The sequence below is a fragment of the Accipiter gentilis genome, chromosome 2 (assembly GCF_929443795.1).
Source record: "Accipiter gentilis chromosome 2, bAccGen1.1, whole genome shotgun sequence".
Lineage (NCBI taxonomy): Eukaryota > Metazoa > Chordata > Aves > Accipitriformes > Accipitridae > Astur > Astur gentilis.
This window is the reverse complement of record NC_064881.1, coordinates 29,379,710-29,394,004: the sequence shown is the minus strand read 5'-3', so window position 1 is coordinate 29,394,004 and position 14,295 is coordinate 29,379,710. Positions and strand designations below refer to the sequence as shown.

Sequence of the window (14,295 nt, the reverse complement as noted above, 5' to 3'; positions counted from 1 at the left end):
GGCCTGCAGTACTATGGCACGAAGCCCCAGAAACCCCACAGCCAGGCTGGAGGCGGTGTGGGGCCACAGACACTTCTCTCAGCACCCTGGCTGAAGCCAGCCAGAACCGGCCGGAACCGGCCACCCCGCAGCCCAGTACTGCCAGCATCTCACCGTCCACGCCAGAGCCTGCCCCAACTTCTCCAAATGCTGTTGGGGATGTCTGCTTGGGAGCGTACCTGTTTTTAAGGGGGCTAGGGCCATTCTCTCCACAAGTGTTTCTAATCTACAAAATAAAACCAGGCTTCTCCTGGAGGATTTAGCAGTGTAACCCTTTCTTTTTACTGGGCAGACCAATATACAGCATATTGAACTATGTAACAAAAACATTAAGCATAAACTCTATTTTATGTCTTTCACTCCACCCCATGAGGAGACATGCCCTAAATACCAAGCCATCACCCTCACAGGTGTATCAGGTGACGTCTCCCTGTAACGGGCCAGACGGCGGCCTGGCCGTGCCGCGGCGGCCCGTTCGGGGGCGAAAGGCCGAGGCGGAGCGGCGCGCGGCGGCGGCAGCCTGGGCGGTTGCACCTAGTGCGGCGGGAAAATATACTGCAGTGTGCGTAGTCGTGGCCGAGTGGTTAAGGCGATGGACTAGAAATCCATTGGGGTCTCCCCGCGCAGGTTCGAATCCTGCCGACTACGGCCGGAGTCAGTGAGCTCTCAGCTTTTTTTTTTTTCCCCTTGCTTTCTTTTTCGTTCATTCCAGACTCCCGGGGCGGCAGGAGGGCCGGGCCGGGCCCCAGCCGCGGTCGAGCTCCCCTGGCGTCGTCCTCCCCCACCCCACCGGGCGCGGAAACTCCGCCCCTGCCGGCGCCGGGCCGCCTTGGCAACCGCTGGCGGCGGCAAGATGGCGGACGACTTGGACCGGTTACTGGATGAAGTGGAGAGGCGGCTCTGCCGCCTGCCGGGGCGGGAGGCGGCGGGCGGCCACCGGCGCGGCGACGGCGAGGAGCAGGAGGAGGAGGAGGCGGCGGCGGCAGCGAAGGAGGGCAGGTTAGCGGTCCCGCGTGGGTCCCGGCGCCCTGACGCACCTCCCCGCCGAGCGGGCGGCCGCTGGCGTGGCGAGCAGCCCGCGCCTCCCCCGGCCTGTGGGGCGGGAGGGGGTCGGCGTCCGGCGAGACCCCTCCGGAGCCGAAAATACCGAGGTTCGGGAGCCGAAACACGGGCCGGCGGTCAACTAGTATCTCCTGTAGTACTTACTTTTAAACACCGAAGTCGTCTGCCAGCGAGCTGAGTTTCTTCGGACAGTCTTTGTTGGGAGTATCCCAACCTCGGATTAAATATGGCGTTAAAAGCTGCACCAATTTGTTTGTGAGCTAGGCTCAGGGATTACTTAGCTCTGTAACTGACCAGGTGATATATATAAAATATCTATAAATCCTGCGATTTAGAGTAGGAAGAACTTTAGCAATAGTATTATCAAACATTTTATTCTATTGATACTTCAGTCATTTATGTATTCTGTTAACCTTATCTTCTACAGTAAGTGCTTAACTTACACCCCACGCTTTCATGTATCTACCTCGAATTTCACAATTTTGAAAATGCTGGCCTGAATACTGACAGGTTTGGTTGTGGCAGGGTCACCGCTGACCGTACTGCCAGGCGGTCTGCCACACCGCTGCGGGCCCTCGGGTTTCCATCCCGGCCCTCACAGGTGTCTTTGCTGGCCCTCAGGTTTCCATCCTGGCCCTCACTGGTATCTCAGACTCCCATTGGAAGGTCTGTGGCCCAGAGGGGCTTTGCCCACAGGTGGGCTGCTGAGCGCTTACCCCACAGGCATTTCAGAGTCCCAGGCAAGGATCTTGAAGACCCAAATGACTAATGCAAGACCAACAAGCCTGCTACCTTTGGCCACGTTACTGGACTTCCCCATTGTTTGCATAATGGTTAGATAAGCACTTAAATGTAGTCAGTCTAGTTATAATATTTTTGAAAATCACACAGTTTTTTTCTTTCTCAGGAGTAGATTTGTTCTTGATTGGTTGATGTAGTAGTACTACAGGCTTCTTTCTCTGACAAAGAGCTAGCAAACAGCAGATGAGTGACAAGACTCCTCACTTGAGTGAAAGCAAAGTGCAGGTGATCTCTCTAAATGCATACAGTTTGGCAGGAATTCCTTCAGAACCCCTGCAGTTGTATAGCATAAGGAGAGAACTCCCCCTGACCTTTCCATATTCCTACTGCTAAAGATTAATGTGAAAAATCAGGGCTGCCCAATTTACTGCTTAGTAAGTGCAGCATGGATTATGTTGTCGTCGTTTTATTCAGGGTTGCAAGTGGTTGGTAATAAAAGAAGCAAGCAAACATAAGGCCTATGATGGGACACTTCAACAGGGAGTGAAAGGCGTCATCCTGCAGTTTACATCTGTCCAGTCATGATTTGGATGGTCTATCTCAGATACTACAGAAATACTAGAGGAAAAAGGCTGTAACTAATTTTATGTTTTAACTTACTTACAGTTAGAACTGCTCTGGTCATGCTACAAAATGAAAGTTGATTTGTTTGTTTTTCAGATCAGCTAAACTGTTAAAGAGTGCTGGCAGCAGTGAAGAAAATATAGACGACATTATTGATGAAATCTGTAATGACAGCAGCTTTACCAAAACACCTCTGGTGAGTAGGAGTCTGAAGAAATGCAGAACAGATGAGGTTCAGCGATGGAAAGAAAAGCACCATAAACTAAAACTGTTTTAAAGCAAAAAATTAACAAAAACAAGCTGTAGGATGAACTTGGAAAATAAAGCAGGAAGGAAAATGCAACAATCCTATAGTGAGGAACAGAAGAGTTATAAAGAGGTGGTCGTACCCAGACAGTAACAGGCAATTAAAGGAAATGCTAGTTCAAGATAGAGTATAGCATCAGGTGTCCCAGAATTACGGAATGGTTGAGGTTGGAATGGACCTCTGGAGGTCATCTCGTCCAACCACCTGCTCAAGCAGGGCTACCTAGAGCTGTTTGCCCAGGACTGTGTCTAGACAGCTTTTGAATATCTCCAAGGATGGAGATTCTACAGCCTAAGTAATCTGTTCCAGTGTCTGACCACCCTCACAAGAAGTAAAGAAGTTTTTTCATATGTTTAACTGGAATTTCTTGTATTTCAATTTGTGCCCATTGCCTCTCCTCCTGTCAGTGGGCCTCAATGAGAAGAGTCTGGCTACATCTTCTTTGGTTTTCCCTGTCGTGTATTTTTATACATTGATAAGATTCTCCTAACCCTTGTCTTCTCCAGGCTAAAGAATTCCAGCTCTCTACAAATACAGCCTCTACCTGTATGTCAGATGGTCTAAGTCCTTAATCACCATTATGTCCATGTCTCTTTTGTGCTGGGCACAGCACGCCAGACATGTCTATGAGGCCACATCGGGAGTATTGTGTCCGGTTCTGGGCTCCCCAGTACAAGAGAGAGGTGGAGCTACTGGAGAGCCTCCAGCAAAGGGCTGTGGAGATGTTTAAGAGACTGGGGTATCTTTCATATGAGGAGAGGCTGGGAGAGCTGGGACTGTTCAGCCTGGGGAAGGCTCCAGGGGTATCTTGTCAATGTGTGTAAATACCTGATGGGTGGAGTAAAGAAGGGGCCAGACTCTCTTCTATAGTGCCTAGTGACAGGATGAGAGGCAATGGGCACAAACTGAAAGACATGAAATTCCATCTGTACACAAGAAGACACTTGTTTTACTGCGAGGGTGGTCAAACACTGGCACAGGCTGCCCAGAGAGGTTGTGGAGTCTCTGTCTGTGGAGATTTTCAGAACTGAACTAGACACAGTCCTGGGCAAGCTGCTGAAGCTGACCCTGCTTTGAGCAGGGGTGGTGGCCTAAATGATCTCAAGAGGTCCCTTGCAATCAAAATGGTTCTGTGATTCTGTCTCACCAGTACTGAGTAGAGACCAAGGATCACCTCCCTTGACCTGCTGGCAACGTCACTCCTAATGTAGCCCAGGATGCTGTTGGCCTTCTGTGCTGCAAGGGCACACTGCTGGCTTATGATCAATTTATCATTGAATTTCCCATGGCTTTCTCTGCCAAGCTGCTTTCCAGCTGGTCAGCCCTCAGCGTGTTCTGGTGCATGAGGGTTATTCCTCCCCAGGGGCGGGAATTTGCATTTCCTCTTAGTTGAACTTCAAGAGATTCCTCTCAGCCCGTTTCTGCAGTCTGTTGAGGTCCCTCTGAATGGCAATGCAGTCATCTGGCATGCCAACCATTGCTCCCCATTTTGTATCATCTGCAAATTACTTCTGTTGTTTTACAGCAGGAGATGGTGATGAAGCTGCAAATTTGCATTGTTAAGACAGAGTTATAGAAGGCATTGAAAATAGAAATTCATTTAGGTATCATCAGTAGAAAATTGTATTATTTATACTTCATAACCCCCTGTGCAGATGCTTTTATTTTCATGAGTGACGTTGGTTTTGCTTTGGTTGTCTTTGATTTCTTACAGAATGGCTAAGTCTGAACCAACAAAAAACACTTGTATACCACAATACGTATGTCTGAGTGAGAGAGAATTACATCAGTAAATTTCCACAATTTTATCATTTTATATTCCTAGGACTTCCCATTTAGGATCTAGAATTCAAGTATTCTAGAAGTTAAATAATGTGGTTTATGTGCAGCAAATAACAAACTTTTCGAAGGCACTTTATCTTTTGGAATAACGTAGGTCCTTGATGTGTTTTCAGTAAAACAAAAGCTCAAAAAACCTGAGGGAGAAGGTTACTAAATTAAACTGTTTTTAAAAGCAAAATTATTAAAAAGCAGGCATGAAATACTAAGTCTTGATTGTCAAGTCAAAGTGATCGTGTGGTGTTGAATTCCTTCATGCAGAGCTGGGAAGTCAGTATGGGAAGAGAAGCCTCGTTCCTCATTTAACTGTTAACTTCAGCAGCTCTTGGCTCAAAGAGTGTCACAGAAAGATAAGCAATAAAATTCCCAAATTCTTAGTCTCCTTCTTCTGTGACTGAGATTTTCTGGCTCCTGCTTATTAAATAAAACAGAATATTGTTACCTTGCTGTAATGCTGCCTTTTATTCTTTGATTGCTTTTTAAATAGAAATTGAAGTCTAACTCTGCAAGTCTCAGACCTGAAAGCAATAGTGCTGTTGTACAGGCTCATAGGAAAAGGTAAGTAAAAAATGTTTATGTTGAACATAGCTTGATTATAGCTTGTTGTCAGTCTAATAATATTGCTACTGTTCAATCTGTGTTGATATTAACTAAGAAAGAAACTGAGTACTCGGAGAAGTATTGTTTTTGAAGAAAAAAGATAAACAGAAAGATGATTTTGAAGAATTACTAATGTGCTTTCATGTGGTCAAAATTATTTGTTATAAATTTATTAATTGTTTAAGTTATTGAACAACAGCTTCCTTTGACTTGTGGACATATACGTTTATCAAAAGCTGCAATATATAGTCCCATGTATATTTGGTATAGAGAGTGGTTGTTGTAGAGTTTTTCTTTGAACACCTTGGTAATGAAAATTTTAAAATTCTATAGTTTGTAAGCATTTGGATGCTTTGCCTATATTTAATAAATATTATTTTAGAAATACCATACTGCTAAACTAGGAGAAGCATTGTACTACTTTCTCAAAAGTGTTTTGCTATAATTTAATATTTTCTAATGAAATCTATATAGATGCTGTCCAGTGTACCTGGGTGGAAGCTCTTCACCATATGGCATAGGAACAAATATTTCAAAAAGGTAGGAAATGTGAAAAAAAAAGTTCTACTTGCTTTATCATTATTTTTATTCACAACTGTGTTTTTGTGGTGGTACAGTGTTCTGCATTTGAACTGGACAGGACAGCCCTATATTCATCTAAACATATGTCTGCCTGTAACTGCAGTTGAAGTCAGCTGGTCCCTTCCAGTCCTTTGGTGTTGACCACTAGATCTTTTGTTCATTTGAGGAGTTGAAAGATGTGTGCAAGTGAGACGTGAGACTCCAAAAATCAGTAACAGGTAGTTAAGAAAATTGCTGCTGTAGAGTATTGTTATTTTTCCCTGCCTCTCCTCATCTTTCTGTGTGATGCTGAGTATGTGACTTAAATCAGCGGACTGGTTTAAATCATCCCAGAGCCTGAAATGAAAATAGTCAGAGTGCTTTGCAACTGCAGCTGAACTTAGTAGGAGAGGTACTTTAAAGATTTATCCCCAATATCCTGTAGAATGTTATTGCTTTTCCTTGTGGGATTTTTTGTAGTAATTATGCATTTGATGCATATTTGGATGCTGGTCAGGTGCCATACCAGTGAGGAAGACTAAAGAGAATATATCAAGAGAATATCAGTTTATTTCATGTGTTCTGTGAGATTAGGAACCTGTAAAAATAATACCTGATCATATAGTTAAAACACATACCATAATGAATGTGCCAGAGAATGTCAAAAAATTAAGATTAGAGGGTAACCTTGCTTCTAGTATTTCTGAGGGAGTGCTGTACTTTAAAACAGTTATGATCTGCATAGCCTCTCTGATTGTAATAAGCTCTTGGAGCTTTCTGTTCTTTTTTGGCCAGAACGTGTGATCAACTACGTTGTACTGCTTGTGACTTCCGTGTGTCACTTTTCAATGACTACATCTGGGATCGGTCCTGTGATTATCTTTTTTTCAGGTATGCCTGAGGTGGGTTTGGTGTTAGTATTGTGTTGCTGTGCTTTGGGGCTTGATATGAACGGAAAAGATGAAAAGTCCCGAGCACTCCTGTGTTACTTAAAAAGGAGCGTGTGTGCAACCTGTTCAGGGATTGGGTGGGAAAGTCTGCAGGGAGAGGGATGCAACGTCTCCCATAATCCTGCCTTTCCATTTCTTCCCCCATCACTCTACCTCTGTGCTTTTTAAAAAGAATTCAAGTTTCATGGATCAAAAGGCAACTTTACTGCTGAAATGCGCAGACAATCTGTGTGATGGGTTGACCTCTTGTGTGCCATTGCAGGTTGCCTACAAAATGATGCAGATTTTTCAGCATGTACTTCTCACCATACCTTCAGTCATACAAACTGTGATTGTTTCAAGTCAGATTTTGGTTTTTTACCCAGTACTGTAGTAGGCATGCTCCTAATACAGACAGCAAATTGGAATGCCTCTGATTTTAGTAGTTTCTGTATGTGCCCGTTAACTGTTTGAGGTAGTGGATGTGTTCAGAGTATGTGCTTGGCCACCAGGGGGTGGACAGCTGGAGATGAACAGTAGTGGGTACATCATCTCCTTTTCCATTATTTTTCCTCTATTACATGTTAGGTTTTTCCTGTATTCCTTCTAGTTTCAAAATTTGTATTTCTCTTTGAATGCAAATCTTATTTTCCCATTACTTAAAGCAGCATTAAAAATATAGTGCTGCACTACTCTCCTGAGATGAGTTTGGTAACTGGAAAGTTTAAATTAAAATATGATTCTTTTATTTACTCAAAGTCAAAATTATTCTGCTTCTGAGTTCTTGAAATTAATATTTAAAAAAAAAAAGAAATGAAAGGTATTAGTATCAGATACTTGTAACATTGATTAAAATCTGTAAACTTTAGCAAGATATTTAGCTATTTATTTTGACCAAGCTGAAGTTTAAAAAAAACGAAGTTGAAGACTAAACATTTGCCTTCCATGAATAGGTGTCTGACCTCTTTTTCTAAAAATTCTTCCTTTGATGTTTGTTTTGGGTTTTCTTTATTTAGCTGGACTTGTTAATGTTGTTTCTGAACAACTGAGTGGTCAGTAATTGATGGCCAGGAGGAGGTCATGAGAACAGGGATAGTTAAAATGCTAAATCTGTTGTGCTTGATGCTTGCATAGGAATTACTTGTGGTTTGATGTACATTCTTCCCTCTTAAGGCCATTTCATTTCAGTCACTTTAACAACCATCCTGAATAACAGTTCCTGATTAAAATTTTATCTGTCATTGTACCCATTCTGCATAGGGGTTTTTACAGTAAGTTTGATAAGATAAATACATTTTTTGATAATTTCTTAACATGACAATTAGCTCTATCTAGTTTTCTTCCCAACTCTTTCTCTGGAGCTCACGCAGGGTCTCTAAACCCAACCGAGGACATTGTTTACAAAAATGTCAATCTCCAGTTGATCTGAGAATACAGCAAGTGCACACTGAGACTGCTCTCAGGAAAGAATTATGTTCAAAACAGAATTTAAACACATCCCTAAATTCATTCATCACAATGGTACTCAGAAATGTTCTTAAGAGCTTTTCTGAATTGAAATGGCCTTAGGAATCTTTTTTCTTTTAAAAAAAAATACATGATCCTAAACTGAACTCACTTGATTGGCAGGAATAACATGCCTGAGCTCAGTAAACTAAGAGCAAAGATGATAAAGAAGAAAGGAGCACGAGCATATGCTTGTCAGTGCAGCTGGAGATCCATTGATGAGTTAACTGACCTCCAAAGAGACCAGCAGCTTCGGTGGGTTTGTGGTAAACATGCAGAATGAAGTCCTTTTGTGCGTGGTACCTACTTGTGTGGAAACAGGTCATAAACTCAATTTGTGTCCCCCACAGTTTTCTGAGAACAGATGGAAACCTGAATTACTTACATGTAGAAATAGATTATAACACCCAGACTTCAACCTGAAAACTTTTTTTCAATTTATCTGTCTTGCAAGCAATGTGGCGAGTTGAATTATTAGAACAAACAATCAATTTGGAGGCTTTCTAGATGCTAAATGAGTTTAAAGCTTATACTCAGTAGTGTTAAAGAAGGGAGGAGGAAATTGACAGATTTAGGCATGGGGCAAAGCACCTTGAGACTGCTAGACTTGTATCTAGCAGAGCGCCTTATTTCCCATGTTTGCAGAATCTTGGACTCAAAATGGTGGGTTGGGATGCAGCCGTGACACACAAGCATATGAATTTCTGCACAGAAATTAATACTGCTGTTCTGCTTTGCTCATAGCTGTTAATGAGCAAGTGGTTGTAGATCTCCTAAAAAATTACTGCAAGATCAGCTCTCACCTCGAAGGTTTCAGCACACCCCAAAACTTTACTTTCTTGTAGCCACCAGTAGCCAAAAACTGCAGGTGCTGGGAATTTCCATCCAGTTCCTACTGCTTTCTTCAAAGTACATTCTGCTGACTAAAGACTTTTACCACAGTGAATTTCTTGGACTTCCCTTCAGCCTTCACTGCAAGAGGTGAACAAGTTATTGTGCAATTATTAAATACTGTGCAATTTTAAAGAGATTCTGAAGAGTGTATAACTCTTTATCAATATTTTCAAGGGAAAAAAGGCTTAGGCTTTTGAGTGAGAAAATATATATCCCCACTGACATTCAAATTTGGATTTTTTTCAGTTTCACTTAGCTCTCACTTCAGCTTCACTTCAAAATACTACATATTCCAAAAGTGTAACTGTCCTGTTTCAACACACTCCCTTCCCCCAGTAACATCATAAAGTATCATGTTACTTGGTGAATTGTCTTGATTACAGTTAATGTCACTATAGTTTATGAGCTCTTTCTTTTCATTCTGTATAAATAACACAGGAGATGGATATGGGTTTTGGGTGGGCAGAGAGGAAGGAAAGGATTACCAGTCCTGGCAATTACTAAATTGAAAAATGTCTCAAAATGGGAAGTCTGTTAGTATTTTCACTATGCACTATGTGATACTGTACAGATAAATTCAAAATTACTTTGTGCAATTCTAGCTATACAGAGCCATTTCTTTTTTTGTGAAGTTTTGCTCATGGCCCTAATCTGTACATTTGTTCTTTTTCTGAGCTTTTCCAAAACAATTGCATGATCTTTCTTATAGAGGTCATCTCTTGAACCTGTTGCTTTGTCTGTACCCTCTGAAAGAGCTGATCTCGGTAGTGACCAGAGGCACAATGTACTCTGCATCCTGCTCACCTTCCCTGTCCATGAGTGTTTTTTTAGAACCTGCAGGGGACCAGCAGTGTGCCTGGGAGGCCTGGCAGTGCTTTACATACACAGTGCTTCGGTGCTCTAGAGTGCATGTTCCAGTGCCACATGCGGCCTTGCTAGTAGGTTCAGAGGTGAGTTGGCTTTGGAGAGGTACTGCTTGGCATAATGGTATAGACATATTTAAGGTCATGTATTGTTTTCAATGCAGTTAGTGTTTCAGGCTGAAGTTTCAACTGCTAGAGTCTAAAACTGCAGGTTCAGGAGACAGAGGGACCCAGAGACCAGTTGATTAATACTCAGTCAGCTACTGGAAGAGGTCTGCTTGCCTTTGTGTCCTTTGTGAAGAAGTAGCCCCTGTGTGGACTGTAAGCAGTGTTCCTGGGTTTTCTTCAGGTGGGCCTGAGCGATTTCCAGTCCCAGAGAACATCAGTGCTAATAGTAAGAGAAGAACCCAGCAGTAGTACGTAATTTATTAACAAGCTCTAGAGAAGAAGAAACCTACTTTCCATTCTTCTTGAAGAAGAATGCATTTCAAAAAGTGCTGAGTTGCCTTAGCTGCCTGTTCCAAGGCCATTTGAAACTGATGACCACGTAGCCCCGCAAGATGCTCTTTTGGCCTGCATTTGCACTGGAACTTGTGCCACAATGTAGGGAAAAAGTTGGGCTTGCAACTTGTGAGCAGGAAATGGGGAAATCCCATCTCAGTTCATGAGTCTTACATGACTTGGAAAAGGAGCGTGTCTCCTGTACCCTGTTTTAAACAAACCAACAGAAATAGTCACCCTCTCTGGAACAGTTTGCACTACCAAGTGTGTGAAGCAAATCATGCAGAAACAAAAGTTCTAGTGATTTTTATGACAAGAACACAGCCTGCAGCACTTCAAAAGCGGAGGCTAGGAAGGAATTGAGACAAAGGGACTAAGAGTGTAGGAGAAGTAAAAAGGATTAGCACCAGTATCTGTTGACAACATTAGCATTTCTCTGAGGTCACCTTGTCCTTCAGTCTTCTGTTAGCCTGGAGAGTTGTAGAAAGAGAGTTCTTCTTCTGGGTGGAGATTGTTGTCAGGTGATTGTATCACTAATGCCATTAAGACTGCACTCCAAGCACTGAAAATGTTAGGAGATAATCTTTATTGGTAAATGTGTGTGAAAACCTGAGCATTCCCCTGAAATCATCATGCTTATTCAAGTATAGTTACTTGTTTCTAGCCTTGGTCAGAATGGTGGGATATGACAGCACCTTGTCCAAGTGAAGTTTTAAACAAGTGCAGAAATAGTGCTTATTGTATTGGTTTTCATTACAGAATTTAGCATATTTCTAGATCTGATAATAGTTACTATGTCATTAAATATAATTATTTTGTTGGAAAGAGGAGTGGTATTAAGTATTTGATTTCCCTTCCTTTACTTTCTTCAGTTACATGTTACAAACCACTCCAAAGTCCTCAATGAAAAGAATGTAAAGAAAGGTAAAATTAGAGCTTGAATGTTCATTTGAGAAAGGTATTGTAAGATTGCACAAGGTTTTCAAGATGTAGCCCAGACCCTAAGTGATATTTCCGTGTCAGTTATCTGAGATAGCAGGGACTATGTAAAGAATTTTGTTTAAGAATGCCATTCAGCTGTTGTCAAACGGAAGTACTGGAGAACATTTTTGCTATGTATAAATGTGACCATTGTTTTCCTCCAGTTTTTTTCTTTGGAAGTAATAATACCATTTCTGTTTGTGAAATGGGCAAGGTGAAAACTTGAGACTTTCATTTTGTTTAGGTGATATGCTCGGAAATTTTTCATTCTGCAGCAGATCCCTCAACAAAGCAAAACCAATGAAGGATGACAAAATGAGAATCCACACAAAAGCATTCACTTGGAAATGTAGTCAGTGGTTTAGTGTCATACCAACTTTTCTAAATCTGTGTTCTTGCAGTACTTCTGGATAGGAATCCAATTCAGATGTACATAGTGCATTCTTATAGCTTTTCTTTATCAAATTTTAATGTGCTGTTCTGACCATATCTCACTTGTTTTACCTGCAAACTACGGAGGGTGTCCAACCCAGTGGCTGAGTATAGCAGAAGGAGTAATTATTAAGGATCTTGCCCTGCCATAAAATTTAACTTACACCATCACACATTGCAAGCTCTGCACTATATAAAATTGAATAAAGATATTTTTTTTCTGAGCACCCATTTCAGTTTTGTACTGAAGGTATTCTGCAAATGCTAGGCACTGGAGGCTGCCACTTGCTGAAAGACTGCTCACTTCTCTTGTTTCCTGACATGGGAGTCTTTGGGTCATGTAACCAGCACATGTGGTAGTCAAACAATAGGAGAGGGACTGTTCTGGGAGCTGCGTAGGCAAATTTTTCTTCCTGCCAGGCTCTTTTTGTACAAGACCTGACCAGTTTTGTCTGCTGTGTGACATCTGATAACCGCAGACAGGCCAACCTGTAGGGGATGGGGTAAAGGAGCATCAGTTGCTGCTTATTTGCAAGGGCCACATATGATTCTTGGGACTTGGCATGTGTGCTTCAAGGAATGCATTTTTCAAATGTTGATACTTCAATAAAATGAAAAGTTGGAACAAATCTGAATTGTGTGTTGTGTAAATACTATTGTGTTGTTCCTATCTAAGAGAAGCCTTATAAAAGTTATGTAGGACCATGTTTTCTCTGTCAGAAGGGTTATGAAATGCCCTTAGTACAAAAACACTGTCTAGATCATAAGAAACAATAAGTACTGTTGTGTGTGTTTTCTCACATCGATAGGGATGCAGCAAATACCTGAGAATTAAATGAGCTTTAACATTCTTTACCAGATAACAGGAGGAGAGCACATTAAATTATAGAGCGCTCGTAAAGGTGGCTGCATTTACCACATTTCTTGGATGTTTACCTAGGATGAAAGGTGGAGCCAGCTGCTGTGGAAGGGAGCACACTCTTGCAGAGTGGGATGCTGGTACCTTTGTGTATCAGTCAAGGCAGGTTTTCACTAGCATCACACTTGTCACTTAGAAGAGGGAGATCAATCAAGGAATCACAGCATGTGCTGTCCCCTGGTTCTCACTGTAGAAAACCATTCTTAGTACCAGGAAGAAGTTGCTCCACATATGGGAGTTGGAACAAATGGTGTTGCTCCATCATGGAGAAATGCTGCACGGCATATATTAGAGTGACAGACATAAATATTTCCTATACTCCATTCTGAATTTGGACTCCGGGCGTTGGTGGTGTTCAGGCAATAATTACTTCCCAGACTTAGTGGGCAGTGTGGACTCTGTGACAACACACAGAAAACACCCACTGCCTCAGGAGTACTCCTGACTTACCTTATTTACAACTTGCAGTGTCACAGTGCACCGTTAGAAGGTAGTGACCATGTACGTTTAATTCACATTGACAACTTTTCTGTTGGGTTAGATGTGCTTTAAAAGTATGCAATTTGGGGTAAAATGTGATTATACAATCTAGTCTGTAGAGGGCAGAGCAACACCGCTGAGTGTTACAGTTCAGCTTCTGCTTCACTAATACAAGCTCATACTACTTTTTTTTCTAGAATAATGAAGATTTACATTCAACCAACCGAGGCTGCTTGCATTTGTCTCCTACTAGTGTGATTATAAGTGGGGTAGCCAGATCTGTGGCAACTCCACTTTATTTTTGTGTGACTTCATCTAAATGGTCCTGAAGTTGTCCTTGACCAGTACTAAAGCAGATTAACTTTTTTAGCTCTCAGCTAAAGAAGCATAAAAAACCCCCTGTGTTTCTGTGTGTGTATGTAGATGTATGTACGTATATGTTTATCCTCTAATAACATCAGTAGAAAAACTAAATTGCCTCAGGATTTACCTTTCACCCTGCCCAAATTAATTTTCCCTGAAAAGGTTGTTAAGTAATTTTGGCAAGTAGAGGTTGTGTACGTTAGAATCTTCTAATGTTCAATACAAAAATTATATGGCACATCACCAAAGGTATGAAAAGATTGCAGATCTTAAAAAGGAAATAGTAAAAGGCCAAGATTTAGAAATACCAAAAAATTGTTTCTGTCTATGTAGGAAAGCAATGTAGACCAGAGATGCTGCAGAGCAAGCAGTCTGAGAAGTGGCAGTGAGAATTGTCTGAAGACCTGCATCCAGCAGTTCATCGGCCATGAGCCATGGCTAAGGTTTCACTGAAGTCTCACTCTCTGAACTCTCTTCTGGTTCTTTGGGAATCCAGTAGGTGGGAATGTGCAAAGCAGATTTATAGTGGATGGAAGTAAATGTGATCTCCAATAACCGGTGAAGTTGTGTCTATTTCTGTAGAAGCGATAAGGTGCTTTTAACTAGAAGCACAAACACATATAAACCATGAAACTAGAGTTTGCTTATTGTACT

At 41.8% G+C, this 14,295-nt stretch overlaps 1 protein-coding gene and 1 non-coding gene across 3 annotated transcripts; both read left to right on the top strand.

Annotated features, from left to right (window-relative positions):
• Nucleotides 1–584: 584 nt before the first annotated feature.
• CFAP418 (cilia and flagella associated protein 418) lies at nucleotides 585–14,164 on the top strand. Of its 2 annotated transcripts, XR_007508319.1 has the most exons (8): nucleotides 585–666; nucleotides 752–1,038; nucleotides 2,563–2,662; nucleotides 5,100–5,170; nucleotides 5,687–5,752; nucleotides 6,569–6,664; nucleotides 8,332–10,052; nucleotides 13,975–14,164. XR_007508319.1 is itself a non-coding variant. In XM_049818601.1 (7 exons), exons 2-7 carry the CDS (start codon nucleotides 893–895, stop codon nucleotides 8,489–8,491), a joined length of 639 nt encoding a protein of 212 aa, XP_049674558.1. In that variant the 5' UTR covers nucleotides 585–666; nucleotides 752–892; the 3' UTR covers nucleotides 8,492–12,490. The 2 variants fall into 2 exon arrangements, 1 of the variants encoding a protein (XP_049674558.1); XM_049818601.1 differs by lacking the exon at nucleotides 13,975–14,164 and having other exon boundaries at nucleotides 8,332–12,490.
• On the top strand, nucleotides 606–687 carry TRNAS-AGA (transfer RNA serine (anticodon AGA)). Its single transcript has one exon. It is a non-coding gene; the product is annotated as a tRNA-Ser (tRNA).
• Nucleotides 14,165–14,295: the final 131 nt, after the last annotated feature.

Excerpts from the sequence above, each read along its gene's own strand:
- CFAP418 (XM_049818601.1), top strand. The coding sequence starts at position 893 with ATGGCGGACGACTTGGACCGGTTACTGGATGAAGTGGAGAGGCGGCTC. Across the intron at positions 1,039-2,562 it reads GCGGCAGCGAAGGAGGGCAG|ATCAGCTAAACTGTTAAAGA; the intron begins GTTAGCGGTCCC and ends TTTGTTTTTCAG. Across the intron at positions 6,665-8,331 it reads TGTGATTATCTTTTTTTCAG|GAATAACATGCCTGAGCTCA; the intron begins GTATGCCTGAGG and ends CTTGATTGGCAG.